At 40.9% G+C, this 15,856-nt stretch overlaps 1 protein-coding gene across 9 annotated transcripts in view; it reads right to left on the reverse strand.

The window, feature by feature from the left end:
* Window positions 1-478: 478 nt before the first annotated feature.
* Window positions 479-15,856, reverse strand: part of LRRTM4 (leucine rich repeat transmembrane neuronal 4) — a 1,004,432-nt gene continuing 989,054 nt past the window's right edge. For 8 of the 9 annotated variants that reach the window (XM_043502943.1, XM_043502945.1, XM_038385135.2 and 5 more), the window contains one exon: window positions 479-4,017. In XM_043502943.1, the coding sequence (XP_043358878.1) occupies window positions 3,793-4,017 (225 nt within the window). In that variant the 3' untranslated portion in view covers window positions 479-3,792. The remainder of the gene's footprint in view (window positions 4,018-15,856) is intronic. The other variant, XM_038385139.2, reaches the window with a different exon arrangement.

Consider the following 15,856-nt stretch of genomic DNA (forward strand, 5'->3'; position numbering starts at 1 on the left):
TATCGTGCCTGAGGGAGTTTACCTTTGATAATTAGTTGGTGAAATCGAAGTATAGAACTCTCAACCAATTTGGGGATTGTGTTCTGGTTCTTAACAATCTACCCTGAGGCTGGTGCTCACGCTCTTGACAGGATTTCGCCCAGGGAAAGTCTGCTGCACAAGCACCGCAAACTCACATGTAAGATGCCAAACAAACAAACAAACAAACAAACATGAGAATGGCTGGGAAAAAGAATCACAAGATTTAATTTAAAAATGAGGGTTCCTTTTACTGGGTTTTTGAGTCTTGAGAATGTACTTAGATCACATATTCAAGGTCTTCCCTGCAACCATGAATGCTAGAAACTTACATATTTTTAGGATGAAAACTGTCATTATACTGTATTCACATGACTCCAGGAGATGAGGCTTTAAGGAAAATATAAAAGATCATGAAATTAATGATTAGAGCAAAGGAGTTGGCAACACTGATTTTAGCTCTGTTACACTCAGCATTTAAAATTTAATAGAACTCTGTGTCCACAACATTTTCTACAAATATTAACCGATTAATCTTCAGGATATGCCCAGGAAGAAAGAAAGTACAAAGCAAGTCAGCAGGACTCCAGCACACATGTAGAAGAGGCAAAAGTAAAACATTATAGGCAACAAAATGTTTAGTCAGTATCTGCTTGCGTGGTGACTGCAAGCTGCATAGGCAGATGTTAGCTACTCGTCCTGGAGCAGCAGAATCATTAGTGTCAGCAGAAATTCACATCAGTTGTGAGCAGTTTTCCATGTGGCTAGAGTATGAAATATGGCAAAATTCACAAGATGTTGAAGTACCGCCAAAATTGCATTAAAAGATTATGAGCCCCCACCTCCAAATTATTTGATTGGTTTAAAATTAAAAGATTTAACAAACAAACAAACAAAATCATGCTCATCGTCCTTTGGGGTTATTTTTATTTACTTTCTCTTCTTTGAACTTGTAGTGTTCACCTGAGTCACATGTTCAAGCTTTTCTTTGCAACCATGAAGGGTAGAAACTTTAATTAAAAAAAAAGAAAAAATTAAGCAGAGATTCTCTGGTATACATATGACTCCTGGAGCTGGAGCTTGAAGAAAACGTAACATATGCTAGGAGTTGGCAATACTGGATTCATTACTTATTGAATAAAGAAAAACACACCTTATTCTGTCTCTGATATTGCTAGGAGCAGGTTGGCAGATATACCACTGCTGTGTACTGGAATGAAGCAGAATTACACAACTGTGTGGCATAGGCCCTGAGAGATTTTCCTTTAGTTTTAGGAGTAGTGGGAAGAGAGCTCTATTTCAACTATTGCCACAAAGTTCCAAGTACCATAGTAATAAGAACAATGACAACCATAAAGTCATAGTTAGCAGCCATGGATTTCTTACGATCCATTTGTCAGTAATGGGTTTGATTTTATTCCCACTGAAGTCTATGGGAGTTCTGTTTTGCAGCTTACTGAAATTTACTCCTGTGCAAAAAAGCCAATATGCAGCCAGTTTGCTACTTGAATCCCTCTTAGGGCCAGATCCAAAGTCCACTGAAGTCAATGGGAGTCCACAAGAACATAAGCATGGCCATACTGGGTCAGACCACAGGTCCATCTTGCCTATTATTGTGTCTTCCGACAGTGGCCGATGCCAGGTGTCCCAGAGGGAATGAACAGAACAGGTAACCATCAAGTGATCCATCCCCTGTTGTTCATTCCCAGTCTTTCCGATGACTTCCGTGGGCTTTGGACCAGAGCTTTAAACCTGATTTTGAAGGCTTAAATGGTGCACTACCCTAGTGCCATCCCTCTACATGGGACTGAATTTCACTCTGATTATTGTAGCGTGTGGATTATCAGCATGAACAATATACCTTTTACCATGCTGTCCCCTATGCATGCTGCAACCTCTTCAAGCCTCTTATTCTGTCCTCCTTTACATCCTTCTCAGACATCCACTTCTGGCATGCTGTTTACAGTGAAATGAGCTGACTTGTACATTTCCCTATTCACTGTTCACTTTCCACTAACCTCTGTCTGTCTGTCTGTCCCAAGATTGAAAGCTCTTCAGAGCAGGGAGTCATCCTTTCTTGAATGTCTGGAAGCCGCCTAACACATTGAAAGCATAAACAATAATTAATAATGATAGCACAGACTCCTCATTCCGTTCCAGAACAATGAGTTGGCTATAAGGTCAGAAGGGACCATTAGGGTCCTCTAGTCTGGCTTGACGTGGGCCATGGCATTTCACCAAGTGCCTCCTGGATTAATCCCATAATTTAAGGCTGGACAATACATGTCCTATTACAAAGATGCCAAATCTCAATCTCAAGACTTCTAGTGATGGAGAATCCACCCCAATCTAAGTCGTTCCCAGGATTAATCACCCTCACTGTTAAAAATGTGCATCTTATTTCTAGTTTGAATTTGTTTAGCTTCTCCTTGCGGATATTGGATCTTGCCTAATAGATTAAAGAAACCTTCTCTCCATGTACATGCTTCTAGACTCTGATAAAAATCACCTTTTAACTTTGTCTTAGATAAACTAAATAGACTGAGCTTCTTTAGCCTCAGGTTTTCCAGACTTCAAATCATTCTTGTAGCTCTTTTCCAAAAGGTGATAGGAGGCTTTGGTGATTCTTCCCTTAAAATCAGCTGAGTTACCATGCAACACATCTAGAGAAACCATTCAAACATTAGCTTGGCTGTGGTGTCCCAACCACAAAATATTATGTTTATTTTTTCCACCACTTTTTTTGTCCTTTTATTGATAAAATCTACACAAAAGCTAACTCATCATAATAATTAATTAAAAAACAAAACAAAACGAATGCTACACATTCTCCTGTGTTTCAGAAATTGTGTCAGCTATTGAGTTTCATTGAAATGCTCCTGCTTTATGCATTTCCTTCCAATCCATTTTGGGCACATTGTATCCATTTGGGTACCCAAAAATCCATTATTTTTTGCCTATGACATCTCTGGATTGTAAATGTGTGAACTGATATTCCATCAGGTTTCCCCATTTTTAGAGCCCAAATGGTAATTATAGTGTCGACAATGAAGCACGATGAAGATAGTAAAAAATTCAAAGCACCCTCCATAGTGCATAGCATGGGTCTTAAAATGTACATGCACCCAAGGTTTTTGTTTGTTTTTCTTTCTTCCTTTGTTCTGCTGCATCAATTGCCAACGTCCTTTTGGTTCAACACAATCTGACATGCCCATGTTTGGAGTTCAAAATATTAGCACTTGACCCCTCCCCCTGAAAAGTAAAATAAAATAGCCATCGTTTTGTTGTTTGATTTAAAAAAGAAAAGAAAAATCAATTTAAACAAAGCTTTTAAGAGTAACAAACACTTAATAAAGAAGCTATGACTGACCCACCTTGCAACCTCCCACCTCGTTTTTACCTGTGGTTCTCCTTCTCAAGAACCGTGCAACGTAGAAAAATCAAATATACAAACAGAACTCTTAATCCATCCCTTTATGTAGCTAGAGTGAATCTATTTTTAATAAGAACTTGACAATCTCTCTTTAATATTTACAATAGGGAGTCTGTTTGAAAGTTTTAAAGCAAAGAAAATCTTCAAGTTCTCAGCACTGAATTGTAAGACAGAATTTCCATACTTTTCTTTATCCCTTTTCCTTTTGTTTGTGGTGGAACATTTGCAACTGGAATGGTAGATTTTATTTGTTTTTTTTCTTGTCCTGTTCTCTTCTGAGATTTAAGTCCCTCAAAAGAATTCCCTACTCCCACCCATTCCCAAAGGAGCAGTCTCCATGATTAGTTTGGTATTCTCTCAATGTAAATGGCTGGAGCGGCTGAGCGCGCAATCGTAGCTATGAAGCTGTGGTCTCGACTGAGGTCCAGGTTGGTGGTCTCAACCTGCTCCACCCGGGAGATGCTGTCGTACGCCTTATTTACATGGAGAGGCTTGTGGGCCTGGCAGTATCCGATCACTGGTTGGTCATAGCTGTAATAGGGCAAGGTCTTCATGGGGTGAGGCACCTGCATCAGAAAAAAAACAGAGACAAAAAGAGAGAAACATGTGAATGATCTGCTTAACTAGGTGTTTGTACAGCACCAAGGACAATGGGCCCTTGGATAGGTCGACCTCTTGCCAGTATCACGATATAGATGTTAAAAAATAATAACGCTAAAACACTTTTCAGAGTCTCTCTGAATCCCTTTCATAGAGGTCTAATTCTGCAGCCCTTACACTTAGTGGGTAGCACTTATGCTTATTTCTCACTAGAATAAACCAGACTATGGAGAGTTCCATTGCAATCAATGGGACTATTTGTGGACGGAACGCAAAACTGTGTAGAAGGCTCAAGTGCTGCATAGACTCGTCTATCCTGGATCCTAATCCTGGATCTCTGGATCCCAAGGCCTGTTCTGGATCCCATCTCTCCCTTTGATTTGAATTCCTTGGTAAGCATCTTACCATACACTGGCATAACAAACAAAGAATTTTAAAAATACTCCATACTTTTAAACGTTAATCCTAAAAACTAATATAATTAATAGCAAAACATTAGATACAAATCTTTTCCTATCTGCCTTTGCAAGTAATTTAATAATCTGCAGGAGATGAGCTGATCAAATTGAAAAAAGCCTGCTCCATGGGGGTGGGGGAGAATCTACAGGAAATACAAGTTACAGTTTATTCCGGTCGTGCTAGAAAAGCTAAACTCACCACAGCTGGAGATATGCTATCTTGTAACAAATATTTCTTTATATTCTCTTTCCAGGCTTTAAATGAAGAGCACAGAGCCAGTTCATCATGGCTTTTCTTTGCATGGCATACTTCTTCCAGACAGGTATGAAAATGCAGTGCATCTCAGAGATATTAATGCTAATTATAACTTTTATTGTGGTAGAATGAATGTGACACACTGTAACTCAGAATAGCACCCTGTACCCCTTTATTCATCATTCATATATTAATGTGATATTTCATACAAATATGCCATGTAAGATATCATATGAAAGGTCGTGATCTGCTGAAACCACATGTTCTGTCAAAATATTATATCATTAGTGTGTATGATGTTATGAAATTTTGTTGTATGGTTGTTACTGAAATATGCTGTATATTTGCTAGGGACATACAAAGGACCCCTGCCCAGGAGGGTGTTCAATGACCATTAATCAGCAGGAGAGTTGTAATCAAGGGATTTACAATTCAAAGAGGGCTGCCCAAGCACCACACAATTGGGACTGCTCAACTCTATGGCTCAGTTGCACAAGACAACACCAGGGGGATTGCTCAACCCAATGACTCAACCAAGCCCACCAGGACATGTCTGGGCAACTGTCTTCTAGGCATATGGACTAAGGATATAAAAAGGGGTACAATGGCAGCATGTCTTGGCCTTTCTCCTCCCCCACCTATGCTGGAAGCAACAAGAATGCTGAGAAGATGAAAACTTCAACTGAGCAGACTGTTCCAGGCCCGTGTATTGAGACCTTTAACATCCAGTGGGGTGATAACATTGCTTGATCTAAATACTGCCTAGTATAATAAGGTTTAAGATTTAGAACATGCGCTTATCTTTTATTTTCTTTGGTAACTATCTCTGACCTTTTATGCCTACCACTTATAATCACTTAAAATCTATCTCTCTCCAGTTCATAAATTTGTTTTATACTTTACCTAAAACAGTGTATTTTTCTTGAAGTGCTTGAGAAATCTCTGTTTAAAAAGGCTGGTGCATGTCCTCTCCACACTGAGGGAGGGGAGGACTGGGTAATAAATATACACTGGTCAGGCTTCTGACCAGAGCAAGATGGTGCAGCTCTGGGATACAAGGCTGTGGAGCTGGGCGGAATTGGCTGGTGCCTTTCTCGGAGTGGCTCTGGGAGCATTCATGCAATCATGGGGCTCCACATGCCGTTGTGCAGAGTGATAACCGCACCTGGTCACTAGCAAAGCTTTGTGGTCACAGCTGCTTGTCACTAGCAAAGTGTTGAGAGAGACAGCATGGGCTGGAGAGTTAAGGGGGCACAGTGGGAGCCCAATTCCAGGTTGCCCCCTCCGGGGATCCCATCACAACGAGTTCCTCCTGCATTCAAATCTAATAGGTAGTAGTTTTGTACTTTTCCTCTACACAATGCTGGAGGGACTCCAAGACACTCCCAGTTGTTATTCAACTGAGAACTTTTTCATCTTAAATGTACCAATGCAACAATGCAAAAATCTAGCCACTCAGAAGACTTTGCAGGCACAGCCGAGATCACTTACGTACCAAGTTGAGCCCTGGGGTCAGCAGATACAATTCTCATTTGAACTGGGATTTGCACCATATTACAACAGTGTTTGAATTTGTCCATAGTCTTTAAGGTGGGTCTTTATGATACAATTAAAGCCAAGGACTGCTCGTTTTCGGTAGATCTTTGTGATTGAGGTCCTGTGCTTTACAGTAATAATATACAATACATTAACCACCTGGATCCCCCTGTGTACATCATTGTTTATTCCCTTTTCTCCAAACAGGAGTTAAAAGAATCAAAATCACAGTAATATCCCTGAACGGCATTTAAATGTGTTTTCCTTATCAACCAGTTCTCAGTACTTTTCCAAGCCATCCCTTGATCAATTCAAGGTGTTTTCTCTCTTCAGCAGACAGGAACAATGCCAGTTAAAGAAACAGTTTTACATATTCCTGAGATCCCACTGAGAGCTTGTCTAAACTGAGGATTTTTGCAATGATGCAGTTACACTGACTTAGCTGCGGTGGTACAACAGTGTAGATGTGCTGTGCTTCATTGGTTCAAATATCTCCAGCATAAAGAATTATTTCTTGATGGAGAGAGCAATGATCTCTTGAAATGGATAGTATTTTCCTTTATCCGTGGCACTATCTTGCCATGCCCTGTCTGACAGCAAACCCACCCCTTTGAAGCAGGACTGTTAACATATCTGCTTTCTTTTAGAAAGGATCCAAAACACCAACCAGCGGAAGCAGCCCTGGAAATAGATGTGTCAGAATACTGCACAAAAAACTATTCTTAAGGTATCTCCTGCCAAGACTGAATATAGAAGTGCCAAAAGTCTCCCAGGAAAGTTCGCTTTGGGGAGTTTTGCAGTCCATACGAAGGAGGAACATCCGAACGTTTAAGTGCTTTTCCAAATTAAAGTCGAACTTCAAGCCTTCAGAAGATGGTCTGCCACAAACTGGAATGTCCCTTCATTTCATGAAAGATATAATCTCTGTGTTTCAGAGTAGCAGCCGTGTTAGTCTGTATTCTCAAAAAGAAAAGGAGTACTTGTGGCACCTTAGAGACTAACAAATTTATTAGAGCATAAGCTTTCGTGAGCTACAGCTCACTTCATCGGATGCATTTGGTGGAAAAAACAGAGTAGAGATTTATATACACACACACAGAGAACATGAAACAACTCACGAAAGCTTATGCTCTAATAAATTTGTTAGTCTCTAAGGTGCCACAAGTACTCCTTTTCTTTTTGAGAATACAGACTAACACGGCTGCTACTCTGAAACCTGTGATTATGCAAGGCACTGAATTTAGCCGTATAGAGTGGAAATCTGTCAACTTCATGAAAAAACTCGCACAGATACAGACAGACATCATCTTCCTCTCCAAATGCAAACAGATGGACATCATACCGAAAGGACTGAAGGTAAAAAATCCATTACAATCTACATACCACACAGACTATGCTGACAGCTTGTGCCACACACTCTCAAGGAAACTGCGGAACCACCTGATCAACATCCTCTACAGCAAACAGGGAAAGATTAAGAATGAGCTCTCAAAACTGGATACTCTCATAAAGAACCAACCTTCCACACAAACTTCCTCGTGGCTGGACTTTACAAAAACTAGACAAGCCATTTACAAAACACACTTTGATTCTCTACAAAAGAAAAAGGACACTAAGCTATCTAAACTACTATATGCCACAAGGGGCCACAACAATGGTTCCCGTAACCCACCCAGCAATATTGTTAATCTATCCAACTATACTCTTAGCCCAGCGGCGGGGCCTCTCCTTTTGCCCCTCCACCCCCACGAACATGATACAGTTCTGTGGTGACCTAGAATCCTATTTTCGACGTCTCAGACTCAAGGAATATTCCAACACACCTCTGACCAACATATTAACCCACAGAGACCTTCCTGCCAACACTACAAAAAGAAGGATTCTAGGTGGACTCCTCCTGAAGGTCGAAACAGCAGCCTGGATTTCTACATAGACTGCTTCCGCCGACGTGCACGAGCTGAAATTGTGGAAAAGCAGCATCGCTTACCCCATAACCTCAGCCATGCAGAACACAGTGCCATCCACAGCCTCAGAAACAACTCTGACATCATAATCAAAAAGGCTGACAAAGGAGGTGCTGTCGTCATCATGAATAGGTCAGAGTATGAACAAGAGGCTACTAGGCAGCTCTCCAACACCACTTTCTACAAGCCATTACCCTCTGATCCCAGTGAGAGTTACCAAAAGAAACTACAGCATTTGCTCAAGAAACTCCCTGAAAAAGCACAAGAACAAATCCGCACAGACACACCCCTGGAGCCAGGACCTGGGGTATTCTATCTGCTACCCAAGATCCATAAACCTGGAAATCCTGGACGCCCCATCATCTCAGGCATTGGCACCCTGACAGCAGGATTGTCTGGCTATGTAGACTCCCTCCTCAGGCCCTTCGTTACCAGCACTCCCAGCTATCTTCGGGACACCACCGATTTCCTGAGGAAACTACAGTCCATTGGTGATCTTCCTAAAAACACCATCCTAGCCACTATGGATGTAGAAGCCCTCTACACCAATATTCCACACAAAGATGGACTACAAGCCGTCAGGAACAGTATCCCCGATACTGTCACGGCTAACCTGGTGGCAGAACTTTGTGACTTTGTCCTGACCCATAACTATTTCACATTTGGTGACAATGTATACCTTCAAATCAGCGGCACTGCGATGGGTACCCGCATGGCCCCACCGTATGCCAACATTTTTATGGCTGACTTAGAACAACGCTTCCTCAGCTCTCGTTCCCTAATGCCCCTACTCTACTTGCGCTACATTGATGACATCTTCATCATCTGGACCCATGGAAAGAAGCTCTTGAGGAATTCCACCATGATTTCAACAATTTCCATCCCACCATCAACCTCAGCCTGGACCAGTCCACACAAGAGATCCACTTCCTGGACACTATGGTGCTAATAAGCGATAGTCACATAAACACCACCCTATATCGGAAACCTACTGACCGCTATTCCTACCTACATGCCTCTAGCTTTCATCCAGATCATACCACTCGATCCATTGTCTACAGCCAAGCGCTACGATATAACCGCATTTGCTCCAACCCCTCAGACAGAGACAAACACCTACAAGATCTCTATCATGCATTCCTACAACTACAGTACCCACCTGCTGAAGTGAAGAAACAGATTGACAGAGCCAGAAGAGTACCCAGAAGTCACCTACTACAGGACAGGCCCAACAAAGAAAACAACAGAACGCCACTAGCCATCACCTTCAGCCCCCAACTAAAACCCCTCCAACGCATCATCAAGGATCTACAACCTATCCTGAAGGACGAGCCATCGCTCTCTCAGATCTTGGGAGATAGACCAGTCCTTGCTTACAGACAGCCCCCCAATCTGAAGCAAATACTCACCAGCAACCACACACCACACAACAGAACCACTAACCCAGGAACCTATCCTTGCAACAAAGCCCGTTGCCAACTCTGTCCACATATCTATTCAGGGGATACCATCATAGGGCCTAATCACATCAGCCACACTATCAGAGGCTCCTTCACCTGCGCATCTACCAATGTGATATATGCCATCATGTGCCAGCAATGCCCCTCTGCCATGTACATTGGCCAAACTGGACAGTCTCTACGTAAAAGAATGAATGGACACAAATCAGACGTCAAGAATTATAACATTCAAAAACCAGTTGGAGAACACTTCAATCTCTCTGGTCACTCGATCACAGACCTAAGAGTGGCTATACTTCAACAAAAAAGCTTCAAAAACAGACTCCAACGAGAGACTGCTGAATTGGAATTAATTTGCAAACTGGATACAATTAACTTAGGCTTGAATAGAGACTGGGAATGGATGAGTCATTACACAAAGTAAAACTATTTCCCCATGGTATTTCTCCCCCCCACCCCACCCCCCACTGTTCCTCTGATATTCTTGTTAACTGCTGGAATTAGCCTACCTGCTTGTCACCATGAAAGGTTTTCCTCCTTCCCCCCCCTGCTGTTGGTGATGGCTTATCTTAAGTGATCACTCTCCTTACAGTGTGTATGATAAACCCATTGTTTCATGTTCTCTGTGTGTGTGTATATAAATCTCTACTCTGTTTTTTCCACCAAATGCATCCGATGAAGTGAGCTGTAGCTCACGAAAGCTTATGCTCTAATAAATTTGTTAGTCTCTAAGGTGCCACAAGTACTCCTTTTCTTTTTGAGAATCTCTGTGTTGTATTTCAAGAAAGACATAAGGGGCGGATTTTCATTTACACTGAGATCCCTTTACACTGCTGCATTAGCTTACATTTATTCCCATTCCAAGGCTTCTTTACACTGACCGAGTAGTATGAAGAGACCTTCATGCAAATGAGAATAAGGCCTATAAGTACTTTTCAGAGTATGGGCCTGATTGTGTAAACTGTCAGTCATATGGGCAGTCCCTATTGAGGTGACTAGTTGTAGGATTGTTCATGTACAAGGAAAATTTGGCAGGATCAGACCTTATTATGCATAATGCTGAATAGTGTTGAGGAAATTGGTCATTTTAAAACAAGTTGAAGCTATTAGATTTTCTATTTAAGCACCAGATGGGAACTTGATCTAAATTCCCATACAGGGAATTGATAAACATATTAAATCCAGTCTCCAGAATAACGAATATCTCGCTTCATTAAAAGAGTAAGGAAGGATTTATGGTTAAGGCAACAGACTGGGACACACGAGAATTAGGTTCCGTTCCTGACTTCTGCCATAGCCTTCCACAAGTCACTTAATCTACTTTACACAACAGTTCCCACACTGTAAAATGGGGAAAATGCTACTTCCTACCTCCTCTCTTAGACTGTAAACTTTTAGGGGCAGAGATGTCTGTACAGTGCCTACTTCAATGGAACGCCTATCTCAGTTGGAGCCTTTCTCACCTTAAGTACAGACCACACCCACTCTAGGTCTCCTTCTACCACCGTGCTTTATTATACTGTTCCAGCCGGCCAGCGTCCTGTGGTGCTCTTTAGATATTTACAAGTCCCAGCCATATCCCCGACTTGTTTATCAAGGAAGGGAGCAGTGCTAGCAGCCATTACTGCCTTTCTTCCGGCCCTCTGCTTCCCCCTTTCCAGGGCTTCCTTCCTCTCCATTCATCTGTTCCCAGCTCCTGGGGTTGCCTCCCTCTCTAATTAGCACTTCAGCTGTAGCTCCACTTGTTAATTGATTCTCTAATTAGGCCCCAATTAACCTATATTGCTAGGGCTTTGAGTGACAGTGCTGAGTCAGCTTCTGATTCAGCACCCTGGTTACAGACCTCTACACCCTAGACTGCTACTACAAAACAAATAATAAACTACAATTTAATCATTCAGAGCGCAAAAACAGGTTACTATAAATACTGTAACAAACACAATAGTGCCTAACATTTCTACAACAGGTTTCAGAGTAGCAGCCGTGTTAGTCTGTATTCGCAAAAAGAAAAGGAGTACTTGTGGCACCTTAGAGACTAACAAATTTATTAGAGCATAAGCTTTCGTGAGCTACAGCTCACTTCTGAGGATTTCAGAGCCCTTTACAAAGGAAGACAAATACGATGTTAGTCTCACTGGGCAGGTGAGTAAACTGAGGCACAGAGCGGATACTTGAGAGGAAATCAATGACAAAGGCAAGAACAAATTTTTTATATCCTAGCCGCTAGGGCTATGTTCTATTTGTTGTACCATTCTGCCACCAGTAATCGCTGCAATTTAGGCTACAAAAGTTTCTAAATTTGGCTTTGGAACATAGTAAATTGTAATGAAGACAAACAGTTGCTTAGGAAGGAGTAGAACAGATACAGAAAGTGCTTCTTTCTTTTATGATAGGTTTCAGAGTAGCAGCCATGTTAGTCTGTATTCGCAAAAAGAAAAGGAGTACTTGTGGCACCTTAGAGACTAACAAATTTATTAGAGCATAAGCTTTCGTGATCGGATGCATCCGATGAAGTGAGCTGTAGCTCACGAAAGCTTATGCTCTAATAAATTTGTTAGTCTCTAAGGTGCCACAAGTACTCCTTTTCTTTTTTCTTTTATGATGAATCATAATATCCATTCCGTCTTTGGCTAAGTGTATTCTTTCATTATTACACTCCAGGACAGCCCAGTCCAGTAGAATGAGTGAGGCAGAGGAATAGAATGAAAGATGACAAGATATTTGCCACAAGACCATGTGCCAGTACATATCAGTTAGCAATCGTTTCTAAACGAATTATTTCCTTTTCTAAAAGTTGTACTGTCCAATAATATTTATTTTGGTTTAAACTGACAGTTTATTTAATATAGGGAAATAAATGTACCTTAAAATGAAATATACTCTGATGTCACTGAGATTTATAGATAACTTTTTTCAGTAAATCTTTGTAGTCAGAAGGGATAATCTAGCTTCATTTTAAATGTTTTTGTATAAGGCCAAATACAGTCTCTGCAGTGTTGCAAATAGTTGATTAAGTAAATGAATGAGGTGCTATCTGTTCTTTGAAGTAAGCTTTGATTCTATCAACCAAAAAATGTAGTATGCTAGAAGCACTAAGTGTTCAGAAAGGTTTTGAGCTAATGGGCTGTATTAATTAGCTGATATTAACTTCTGAAGTCTTCACCTCTGTAGTTCTTCCCACTGAATGTTCTAAACATTGCTGTCTTCACAGCCGCCCACTTGAAACAAACATTCCATTACAAGCAAAATTTACATGAACCTGTATCTGAGGGATTAACATAAAAGATTCAGTGGGAGAAATTTAGGAATGCAAATCTTCCCTTTCAAAGTGAAATTAACTTTGGAGAGGTTAATGGCTCGACATCCTCATGGCTGAATAACAACTGCACTAAAACAAGCAGAACAAAGCTGAGCGTACCTGACACCAAATGAAATTCTGGAGCAGCATTAAACATATGTTTCCCAGGGCTTCATGCTTGTTCAGTTTTCTCTTGAATGCTCAATAGTGAGCCTGATCCTCCACTCAGTTGGGCCCCAGATCATCAGAGCATGTACGCACATATTTAAATTCACCCCTTTTCAACAAAGCACTTAAGCATGTGGTCGAACTTTGATGAATAGGAATGGACTGCAGAATTCGGAAGCTGCACAGATTTTATGGGGGCATAACTCTGTTGAACTGGAGTTATCCTTGGCAAAGAACTGCTAAAACAGAATGTAAAATCTAGGCCAATAGTTTTGCTTACCTACCTCAGAGAGCTGTCAAGAGAGTGAAATACCTTATGTGTAAAGTGCTGTGATGAAAAGTATATGATGCTAGTGCTTCTGGTCTAATGAAAAAAGACTTATTTGAAAATTCTTTCAATGGCTAGAATTCAACGGGGGCTTACTCTTTCTACAGCAGGGTGCCGTTAATTAACATAATTAATAATTAGGCACTCCCAACGATGTTTAGATAAGGAGGTGCCCTTGGTAGGAGCTGATGTAAAGAGCTGCTAGAGGAGGTAGAAAAGGAGTACTTGTGGCACCTTAGAGACTAACAAATTTATTTGAGCATAAGCTTTCGTGAGCTACAGTTCACTTCATCGGATGCATTAGAGGAGGTAGGGAGCACTGCAGTAAAAGTGAAAAGTTTGTTTTTTCACATAGCCCACAAAAATAAATCTTCACCTTCATCAACTATCACTTGACCATGTTTTAGGGCCTGATCTGGTGCCCACTGAACTCAATGAGAGTGTTTTCATTGGCTTTGGTGGGCTTTGGATTGGAAATTAAAAAACACAGGGGGAAAAAAAAAAGAGCCACCGTGGCTTAATAGCCATGTAAAAGAAGCAGTGAGAGATAAGAAGGTATATTTTAAAAAGTGGAAGTCAAAATCTCGTGAGGTAAATAGAAAGGAGCATAAACACTGCCAAATTAAGTGTAAAAATGCAACAAGAAAAGCCAAAAAGGAGTTTGAAGAACAGCTAGCCAAAAACTCAAAAGGTAATAACAAAATGTTTTTTAAGTACCTCAGAAATGAATGAGACCCCTGGACCATCGAGATACAAAAGGTTTCAGAGTAGCAGCCATGTTCAGTTCAGTCTGTATTCGCAAAAAGAAAAGGAGGACTTGTGGCACCTTAGAGACTAACAACTTTGAGCATAAGCTTTCGTGAGCTACAGCTCACTTCATTGGATGCATTTGGTGGAAAAGGAGCACTTAAAGACAATAAAGTCATTGCAGAGAAACTAAATGAATTCTTTGCTTCAGTCTTCATGGCTGAGGATATTAGGGAGATTCCCAAACCTGAGCCATCCTTTGTAGGTGACAAATCTGAGGAATTGTCACAGATTGAAGTGTCATTAGAGGAGGTTTTGGAATTGAGAAACTTAACAGTCACTAGGACCAGATGTCATTCACCCAAGAGTTCTGAAAGAACTCAAATGTGAAATTGCGGAACTATTAACTATGGTTTGTAACCTGTCCTTTAACTCAGCTTCTGTACCCAGTGACTGGAAGACAGCTAATGTACCACCAATATTTTAAAACGGCTATAGAGGTGATCCCGGCAACTACAGACCAGTAAGTCTAACGTCAGTACCGGGCAAATTAGTTGAAACAATAGTTAAGAATAAAATGTCAGACACATAGAAGAACATAAATTGTTGGGCAAAAGTCAACATGGTTTCTGTAAAGGGGAATCATGTCTTACTGATCTATTAGAGTTCTTTGAAGGAGTTAACAAACATGTGGACAAGGGGGAATCCAGTGGACATAGTGTACTTAGATTTCCAGAAAGCCTTTGACAAGGTCCCTCACCAAAGGCTCTTATGTAAATTAAGTTGGGATAAGAGGGAAGATCCTTTCATGGACTGAGAACCGGTTAAAAGACAGGGACCAAAGGGTAGGAATAAATGGTGAATTTTCAGAATAGAGAGGGATAACTAGTGGTGTTCCCCAAGGGTCAGTCCTAGGACCAATCCTATTCAACTTATTCATAAATGAACTGGAGAAAGGAGTAAACAGTGAGGTGGCAAAGTTTGCAGACGATACTAAACTGCTCAAGATAGTTAAGACCAAAGCAGACTGTGAAGAACTTCAAAAAGATCTCACAAAACAAAATGATTGGGCAACAAAATGGCAAATGCAATTTAACGTGGATAAATGTAAAGTAATGCTCATTGGAAAAAATACCCCCAACTATACACACAATATAATGGGGGCTAATTTAGCTACAACTAATCAGGAAAGAAATCTTGGAGTCATCGTGGATAGTTCACTGAAGACATCCACGCAGTGTGCAGTGGCAGTCAAAAAAGCAAACGGGATGTTAGGAATCATTGCAAAAGGGATAGAGAATAAGACAGAGAATCTCTTATTGCCCTTATATAAATCCATGGTATGCCCACCTCTTGAATACTGCATACTGATGTGGTCTCCTCATCTCAGAAAAGATATACTGGCAGAGAAGGGCAACTAAAATGATGAGGGGTTTGGAATGGGTCCCATTTGAAGAGAGATTAAAGAGGCTAGGACTTTTCAACTTAGAAAAGAAGAGACTAAGGGGGGATATGATAGAGGTCTATAAAATCATGAGTGGTGTGGAGAAAGTGAATAAGGAAAAGTTATTTACTTGTTCCCATAATATA

Source organism: Dermochelys coriacea, chromosome 26 (assembly GCF_009764565.3).
Source record: "Dermochelys coriacea isolate rDerCor1 chromosome 26, rDerCor1.pri.v4, whole genome shotgun sequence".
Taxonomy (NCBI): Eukaryota; Metazoa; Chordata; order Testudines; family Dermochelyidae; genus Dermochelys; species Dermochelys coriacea.